At 53.4% G+C, this 9,098-nt stretch overlaps 1 protein-coding gene across 4 annotated transcripts in view; it reads left to right on the forward strand.

The window, feature by feature from the left end:
• AP3B2 (adaptor related protein complex 3 subunit beta 2) overlaps nt 1–9,098 on the forward strand; it is a 32,863-nt gene that overhangs the window by 11,904 nt on the left and 11,861 nt on the right. For all 4 annotated transcript variants that reach the window (XM_023626484.2, XM_070230300.1, XM_070230304.1 and 1 more), the window contains 10 exons: nt 1,709–1,869; nt 2,145–2,211; nt 2,310–2,492; nt 2,600–2,883; nt 3,161–3,215; nt 3,577–3,648; nt 4,922–4,984; nt 5,323–5,455; nt 5,740–5,849; nt 6,504–6,680. In XM_023626484.2, coding sequence (XP_023482252.2) covers nt 1,709–1,869; nt 2,145–2,211; nt 2,310–2,492; nt 2,600–2,883; nt 3,161–3,215; nt 3,577–3,648; nt 4,922–4,984; nt 5,323–5,455; nt 5,740–5,849; nt 6,504–6,680 — 1,305 coding nt within the window. The remainder of the gene's footprint in view (nt 1–1,708; nt 1,870–2,144; nt 2,212–2,309; nt 2,493–2,599; nt 2,884–3,160; nt 3,216–3,576; nt 3,649–4,921; nt 4,985–5,322; nt 5,456–5,739; nt 5,850–6,503; nt 6,681–9,098) is intronic.

A 9,098-nucleotide genomic window follows, 5' to 3' on the forward strand; every position in this document is an offset into this window, starting at 1 on the left:
TATTTATGTATTCCTAAACAATATATAACATTATTTTGTAAATGGTATCATATAATATATGTGTTTCTCTAAATCTCATTTTCTTTTGGTTGTTGTTACTGTTTGGGGGGCTCTCCTGCACATTGGAACCAGTCATTTCCATCCAGGGTTCTCCTTTTTATCAGCCGAGGCTGAGGCTGTGTTTGCTTTCTTAGCAGTCCACTAATGTGGCTGGCTCGATTCAGACAGCTTCCGGCTGGCAAGCAGATAATCCAGGTCTCCGTACATCCTGTCTTTGTGCAGCTGGTCCCTTGAATCCCCTATGAAACCCTCGTCTGTTTTGTAGTAGAGAAGGAGACCAGCTTGGTTTAGCACAGGGTCCAAGCCAGGGCGATCCTGAATCTTAATTTTGTCTCCTGATTTTGTGTCTTCCTCCAAGATGTTGATAAGCGATTTGGACCAGGGCAACAGACTGAGTCCCGTGGCATATCCTGTTTCCAGGTTGACACTGATCTGTTGATAAACCTTCCCTAAGTACAACGCCTTACCACATTGTGGATCTACGTAACTGTACAACCAGCTGGCATTTTCCCATCTTCTTAGGAAGGATCCTATACAATAGCAAAATTTCTTAACACCTTTTGTGTGCAAAGGGCTGTGGTGATACAGAGATAAAAGAGACATGAATTCTGCTCTTAAAATGCTTATGTATTAAATGAAACAAAAGGCCTGCCTCGAAAATGGCAACAGAGGAAATGCTATGAGAGACTCCCACAATGCCTTGCTGAAATCCACATACATAGCATTAGTATCTCCCAGTATTAACATCTACCCTATCAAAAAGGAAATAGGTTTTTTTGGTAACTTCCTGTGAATCCACAATCATTTCCAAATAAAATAGTTTTTTAAAAAAGGGAACATAGGTCTTAGCAGTCTATTTGACTCTAAGAAAATAGACTCCTGCTTTTTAAATAAGTACTTCTAAATCACCTATTTAAAAATTAATTCCTGAATTTTGCCAGAGATTACCATCATTTTCACTTGTAATTTTGCGGATCTTCCCTTTCTCCGTTTGAGAGGATCAGGGTAGCGTCTATCCTTTAGTGTTCCAGCACCTCTCCCATTATCCGCCATTCTCATGGTTAACAGTAAGTTACAGCTGCTGCTGATGGTGCGAGGACTGCCATAAGCGCCATGACTACAATCCGTTGTGTCTATTGCATCTACAGGATGCAATAGGAGCAATGAGGAGGGGTCCACACAGCCGTTCTGTTTTTAAAGACTGTGCAAGAAGAGGAAGAAGAGCAGCTTTTGAGAGACTGCTGGGGAAGAGGGATGAAGGGCTAAATTCTTTGGAAGGGAGACCAGCCTGCTTTTGCTGGCAGTCACCTCGGGCATAAACACAAAGAGACCCCCCCCCCCCCATCCTAAGGAACAGGAGGTCTTCAGGAACTTTAGGTGTTGTGAAAGTTTTTCCCTCTTCCTGAAAGTGAAGCAGCCCATTGCCACACCTGTTCAGGGGTGAGATTTCTGCAGCCAGGACCAAGAGTCAGTGCCCTCAATCAGTGTCCCCCAGATGCCCAAGCACTGGCACATCATCTAGGCTCAGGGCAGGAGGCAGGCACACAAGAGCTGGTGGTAGCTGGGGACAGTGAGTTCCATAGGTGTGGCCTCCCCCATCAGGACACCTGGTGCCCTCTCACGGCTCTGCCTCCACCTCTGCCCTTAGGATCCCAACCAGCTGATTCGTGCCAGTGCCCTCCGTGTCCTTTCTAGCATCCGTGTGCCCATCATAGTGCCCATCATGATGCTGGCCATCAAGGAAGCTGCCTCGGATATGTCGCCCTATGTGCGGAAAACAGCTGCCCATGCCATCCCTAAACTCTACAGGTATGCCCAGCCCCGCCCTTCGCTCCTCGGGGTAATGGTTCCCAAGGCCCCAGGCCACCCCTGGCCTCCCCCAAGTCTTGCAGGCTTCCCTTCTTTTACTCTGCAGATGGATTAAGGCAGTTGGGGAACTGACAGAGATGGAGGTCAGTGGAGGTGGGGGCTCAACACCCATCTATGAATAGGGTTGGGGCACAGGAGGTGAACACAGCTTGGGCAAATATCGAGAAGGCTGGAGATGGGGGGAGGGGCAAATCCCTCAACCGTTTCTCCCTCAGTTTGGATTCTGACCAGAAGGACCAGCTGATAGAGGTCATTGAGAAGCTTCTGGCGGACAAGACCACGGTGCGTATATGTGCACACGGGGCGGGTGGTGGAAAGGTGCTGGGCAGCGGCCCTTCTGCTTTTCCGTTCACCCTCTCTTGCTTCTGTCGGTTCCCCAGCTGGTGGCGGGCAGCGTGGTGATGGCCTTCGAGGAGGTCTGCCCCGAGCGCATCGACCTGATTCACAAGAACTACCGGAAACTCTGTAACCTGCTCATCGACGTGGAGGAGTGGGGCCAGGTGGTCATCATCAGCATGCTCACCCGCTACGCCCGCACGCAGTTCCTGAGCCCCACCCAGAACGTGAGTGGGCCCGGACCCCCAAGAGAGACCCTAACCCTCGCCCTAGCAGAGTGCGCAGGAGGGTCGCCCCAAGGAGGCGCCCCCTGGCCCACTGGTCTCCCCCTCAGGAATCCCTGCTGGAGGAGAACCCCGAGAAAGCCTTCTACGGCTCGGAGGAGGACGAGGCCAAGGGCCCGGGGTCGGAGGAGGCGGCTGCCGCGGCGCTGCCCACCCGGAAGCCCTATGTCATGGACCCCGACCACCGGCTGCTGCTGCGCAACACCAAGCCACTGCTGCAAAGCCGCAGCGCCGCCGTGGTCATGGCGGTGGCACAGCTCTACTTCCACCTGGCGCCCAAGGCGGAGGTGGGCGTCATCGCCAAGGCGCTCGTGCGCCTGCTGCGCAGCCACAGGTGCGCGCCCGCCCCGCCCACATCTCCATCTCCGGCTGGCCCGGTCCTACTCCCGTCCCGGCCCGCTGCGCATGTCTAGGACCGTGGGAGCATCACGTCCCCCAACCCTAGCCCACCTGCGCACGCAGTGATCCCGGTCCCACTCTCCTCCCACTGGTGCCCTCCCTCCCCACACTGGGCCTCCCCTCCCTCCTGTTTGGCCCGCCGCCCTTGCCCCCACCTTCTCCCCCTTGCCTCTGCCGAGGGGCCCAGGTACCTCTGACTGTCCTCTCCGCAGTGAGGTGCAGTACGTGGTGCTTCAGAACGTGGCCACCATGTCCATCAAGCGCCGGGTGAGCATCTGACCAAGGCCTGCCCTCGCAGTCCTAGGGGAGGCTCCTGCAAGCACTAGGGGTGCTGGGGAAAGGCATGATTGGGGAATGCCTTGAACAGCACGTGTAAAGCTCCGAGGCAGGGGGAGACCCCAAATGCAGGTGGAAAGCAGGGCCTGGATCTTGAGGCGCCACTGAGGGAGGAAAGCCAGGTGAAGAAAGACCTGAGTCAGACCTGAGAGGGAGGAGAGGCCTGCGGAGTGGAGGACAGTGAGGACGTGGGAAGGATACTGGCCCTGGGTCGGGAGAGGAGGGGTGGCTCTGAAGGGAGGCAGGTGCAGGGCTGCGGTGGAGCTCCCTGCGGCTGCCTCTCTTGTGCCAGGGTATGTTTGAGCCCTACCTGAAGAGCTTCTACATCAGGTCCACCGACCCCACCCAGATCAAGATCCTGAAGGTGAGTGATGGACAGAAGCCCCTCCCCATGCCCCCACCCTCTCAGATATCCACAGTGGCCGCCTTGGTGCCTGCTTGTTTCTGGGGCTGAGCCCGTGGTTGCCCCAGCCACAAGCATTTGCTCAGGAAGCCAGGCCAATGGGAGTCGGGAGACAGGGAGAAGGGACCCCCCCCCCCCCACCTAGTACCTGTTACACACCTGCCGCATTTCACATATGAAGTAACTTGATTTTCATGATAATCCCAGAAAGTGTGCATTATCTCTATTTTATTGAAATGTAGACTCAGGGAGGCAAGATAGTTCTGCTGACCCCAGAATTCATTCTTTTCCCACCACAGTCTTCTGTCTTGCACCCACAGTGCTATTGCCCCCACACACCTGCTCCCTCAGGATTTCGTGGAAACATACACCCACAGAAAAAGTGGCAGAAGCCCATACCCTCATTCCATTCCTGCTCTGCGTCCTCATTATTGAGGGATTTCATTCAGCATCAGTTAGTCCTCCTAACCCTGCGGAACATCTGCTGTGTATCAGTCACATTGCTAGATCTAGGGGTACACGCGAGAGCAATCTCATCAGGCACCCTGGCCTTGTGAGGCTCACGGTCTAGTTGGGGTGAGGAGGGGACGTTAAGCAGCTAATCACAAAACGCATGTAAAAATCCGTTTGTGAAATGTGGTATGAAAGAAAAGTGCAGAGAGCTATAAGAGCGTGAAATTGGAGGACCCGATCTAGTCTGGTGTCGGGAGTTTTCCTTCAGGAGGTGAGGCTTGAGCTGGGACCCGAGAAGTGAACATGAATTATCTAGGTAAACGCTGGGACAGGAATGGGAAGAATTGCTCCACACAGAGGAAGCAGCACATGCAAAGCCCTGAGGCAGGAAGAGGTCTGACAAGAGTGACTGGGGCACAGAGGACAAGGGCAGGTGGTGAGAAATTGGAGGTAGACAGCGATCAAATCATTCAGGGACTTGTAGACCACGGTAAAGACGTTGGTCTTTATTCCAAAAGCAATAGGAGGCGTAAGGTTTCCGTGGAGGTACAATGGTGACATGATCATACTGTAAGTACCCTGTCGAGGAATCCACTTAAGAGGCAAACTGGTCCTCCTGCATTTTGGACAAGTTTCATGAGCTGTGAGTTCCCTCATCAGTCTTAGGATGATGCAGGGCTATCCTGAGGATTGTTTTCTGGTGTGTGATGTGTGTTTGGAATGAAGGGTTATGAAAGCTCAGAAAACCCGTAGCCACTCTGCCAATTTTGCCTTCCTGCAGCTGGAAGTGTTGACCAACCTGGCCAATGAGACCAACATCCCTACTGTCCTACGGGAATTCCAGGTACGGGCCAGGGGTCAGCTCCCAGCCAGAGGGGCCCAGGAGAGCTGCCCTGCAGATCCTTGTGCTCAGTGAGAATTGTCCTGGTGGGTCAAAACTCCTAAGAGCCCAAAGTGGAGAAACTGTTATCTTAGGTTCCCTCCTGGTGTCTTCTGCTGGCTTTGGGCTGAGGAGTCACTGGGTAGTGGGTGAGAGTGTCACTCCCACTTCTAGAGTTTAGCCTCTAGCATGATGAGTCGTTGAATGAGGGGTGACAGCCTTTCTGAAGGTGACCCTCAAGCCTGCAGAGTCACTGAGGGATCGCTCCCTGCTGGGGGTCACTCTGTCTTGGTGTCCCACAGACCTACATTCGCAGCATGGACAAAGACTTTGTGGCAGCCACCATCCAGGCCATTGGACGCTGTGCAACTAACATAGGCCGAGTCCGTGACACCTGCCTCAACGGCCTGGTGCAACTGCTGTCCAACCGTGATGGTCAGTGTTTGTTTGAGTATCCAACTTTGACGACCAGGGGGTATCTGCCTGCATGTCTGACTCTGACGGCCCATGGGTATCCACCTGTCTGTCCAGGCACAATGTGAGTACATCAGTCTGTCCATCTCAGTTAGTGTCCAGGTGTTGCCTCTGAGGGCCACTGGAGACGTGCAGGGGATTGAGAAAGAGAGCCAAGGGTCTGGGGGCACTGCAAGTGTGTCTGTCCACCTGTGTGTGGTCATCTGACTGTCCTGGGGTCCACACCCTTGATTCCTGTTCCACAGAGCTTGTGGTCGCAGAGTCAGTGGTCGTCATTAAGAAGCTGCTGCAGATGCAGCCGGCACAGCATGGGGAGATCATCAAACACTTGGCAAAGCTCACAGACAACATCCAGGTGAGGGAGTAGCCCCATGTTTCCATCTCCACCCCCGTATCCTGCCTATGATTTTAAGACTCTATAATTAAATGCTCTGGGCTTAATAAAGTCAACTTCCGCACCTTCCATACTGGCTCTGAAAGGTCTTCAAGTGGAAGGAGGGGAGGGAGGGGACTGTGTGACCCTGACGTTGTTGCCCAAGATTCATTCACCTTTCCGTGGGGATCCCTCACTGAGCTCAACGGCCTCAGCACCACGTGTGTTTTCTCTAAAGTGCTGGCCAGCAGTGGCTGATCGACAAATCCTGTGGTTTTCTGTTGCTCTACCAAGTTGAAACTTTCAAACAAGGCACTCCTGAAGATTCAGGAAGAATAACATGACAGTAAAGCATCAAGGGTACAATGAGTCCAGACAAGTAGCCTTTTAAATGATGACTGACTTTGGGCTTGAAGGCTCTACCCATGCTAATGAAACCCCAGGGAAGAGGGGAGATGCTGCTCAGAAAACGCCCACTTTTTAATCTCTCTCTCACCACCCCCACTCCCATTTCCAGAGAACCCCATAATACAGTAGGCCAGCACAGGTGGGAGGAGTGCCATTTCCCTGGCAGGCCACAGGCCCACCCACATTCCCACATTCACCCCAGTCCTAACTCCTCTCCCACACCCACAGGTGCCCATGGCCCGAGCCAGCATCTTGTGGCTCATCGGTGAGTACTGTGAGCATGTCCCCAGAATTGCCCCTGACGTCCTGAGAAAAATGGCCAAGTCCTTCACAGCAGAGGAGGACATCGTCAAGCTACAGGTCATCAACCTGGCAGCTAAGCTCTACCTGACCAACTCTAAGCAGGTAAAGATTGAGAGATGCTGCCTAAAACGCTCTGGTTCCCAGAAACTGCCTAGGCAGTGTTCTGTGGGCCTTCACCAGGTAGGCGTGGACTCCAGCGTCTCTTTCTGAAGAGAGTTTGGGGCAGGTGGCTGGTCTACCCAGGTAACCAATGCTACCCCAGTGTCCATGACCACTCTTGGGACCCAAGGGCCTGGTAGGGATGGTGGTCACTATTGAAGAGGCGCTCCTGTGGGGCTATAACCTCCACTCTGCCAGTGGGAGTGTCCCCACCTGCTGTCTTTGGAATAGTAGGGCTGTGAAGAACCACAGTTGAGTGGGGCTGAGGAGAGGAGCCAGCAGCGACAGGCATTGATGGGAGAACGTGTGTCCAAGGAGATGTCATCTGTGCTTCCTCTCAAAGCTCGATGATGCTTGACCGGTCTGTGCCAGGGATAAGGGGGCAAGTCTCTGCTCAGGCTTGGGTGGTGCTGGTGGCCCTTGTCATTCCCAAGGTGGAAGGTTACAAAGAGTACCATAGTGAAGGATGTGGCCCACCAAGCTGGAATATCAGGATGTTAAAAGCCTCTTGAGCATCCAGCATCCCCTGAGATGGTCCCACGAGATTCTCGTAAGAATTGAGTGTAGCGCACAGAGCTTTTCAAGGTGTTGGGGACACCAAGCACTATGACAATTCCCACACTCACTGCCCCACTCAGTTAAGCAAGATAAGGGTTGGCAAACTACCACCCATGGGCCAAACCTGGCATACTGCCTGTTTTCGTAAATAAAGTTCTATGGGAACACGGCCATGTTCATTTATTTGTTTATTCTCTACGGACGCTTTTGATGCTGCAAGTTGCGACAAGTTGACTAGTTGTGACAGGATCCACATGGCCTGCAAAGCCTAAAATAGTTACTCTCTGGCCCTTTATAGAAAGAGTCTGCCAGTCATTGCAGCAGAGCATCTGGGTGGGTGGCTGGGGTCTGCAGCACAGCTATACCCTGGAGATCGTGACATCCCTGACAGCGTGAAGGTGGCCTTTTTGCCATCTCATGGGAGTGTTTGGATGGTGGCACTTGTGCTTCTTCAGTGACTCCTTTGATACACGGTGGCTAGCGTGGGCCCCAGGGACTCAAGCTGGGGAGGCAGAGCCATCATATGCTGGGACTGTCATCAGGAGTTCGGAAGGACAGCAATGACATGTGGAAGCACTGAGGGACTGGGTCTGTGGGTGTCAGTATTGTCAGAAGCAGACTGGAGACAGAGAAGTTAGAGGGAACACCATGGGAAGCATTCAGTCATTGAACAAATATTCATGTGTTTCATTTATTCAGATGGGAGGAAGGAGCAGGTGGGAAGGATGGTTGAAAAGATGAAGCAGCATGGGTGGGGACTGCCCAGATAGAGGGAAGTCTGCTCAGGACGGGGCCAGAGCCCTGAGCCCCAGGATGGTGACATCGGCACGTTTTCTTGAGCCTAGGTGTGTCCACATGGCGTTCCCCCAAGTGGTCACTGTCAGCTACATGTGTTAGCTCCAGTGCACACTGATTCATTGATTTATTTAACAGATGTTTCCTGAGTGCCACCTATGCCTGGCACTGAGCTGTGTCCTCTGGTAATTACAGTGAGTGAGATGTGTTTACTGGCCTCCAAATGTTCATAGCCAAGTAGGGGAAACAGCACAAAGCACAGAGCAATAAGAGCTCTTGTCAGGGTTGGCTGCTGTCAGAGAGCCGTGGGTGTGTACAGCTGAACTCCTCTCCTAGACAGGACACAAGGGGTCCCAGCCCGCATTGGGGCACTCAGGCAAATTGATACTGACCTCCAGGCATCCTTCACCTAAAGGTACGTCCTCCCAGGCACAGGCCCCTTAGAATGGTTCTTTGGCTTAATAAAGAGAACTTGTCTCCTCCTGCCTACCCTCCCTGTCTTCTCCCTTCTTCCCAGCCTGTTCTGGGAGGGCCGCAGAAAGGGGAGTCCTTGGCGTACGAGGAGGGAGGCGACTTGGACGTATGCATGGCCATCCTTGCAAAACAGCAGTGATGCTGCCCCCATCCCAGGACCCTGGGTGACATCTGGGCCTTCCACAAGCCCACAACAATCCCAGCTATGCTCCCCAACTCACTGACCCCCACTGCACACCACATCCTGGCCCAGGCTGGGGCCAAGGAGATGACCAAGAGGATCGGCGCTGGTATTGCTCAGCAGATAATCAGATTCAAGGCCAGAGGCCACAAAAGCTCTGCCAACACGTGCACTGACAGAGGGTTCGGGTGGCAGTGGTAGTGAGGGTGGTTATTACAGCCCCCTGGGGGATGGCTTCTGGGGCAGTGCCTGGAATGCTTTTGGCAGGTGGCTTTGCTTTTGTATACCTGGGGAGGTGGGAAGGAGGAGGGTCTGCTGGGGTACCGTGGGAGCTAAAATCTGCCTCTACAGTG

The sequence above is a fragment of the Equus caballus genome, chromosome 1, assembly GCF_041296265.1.
Source record: "Equus caballus isolate H_3958 breed thoroughbred chromosome 1, TB-T2T, whole genome shotgun sequence".
Taxonomy (NCBI): domain Eukaryota; kingdom Metazoa; phylum Chordata; class Mammalia; order Perissodactyla; family Equidae; genus Equus; species Equus caballus.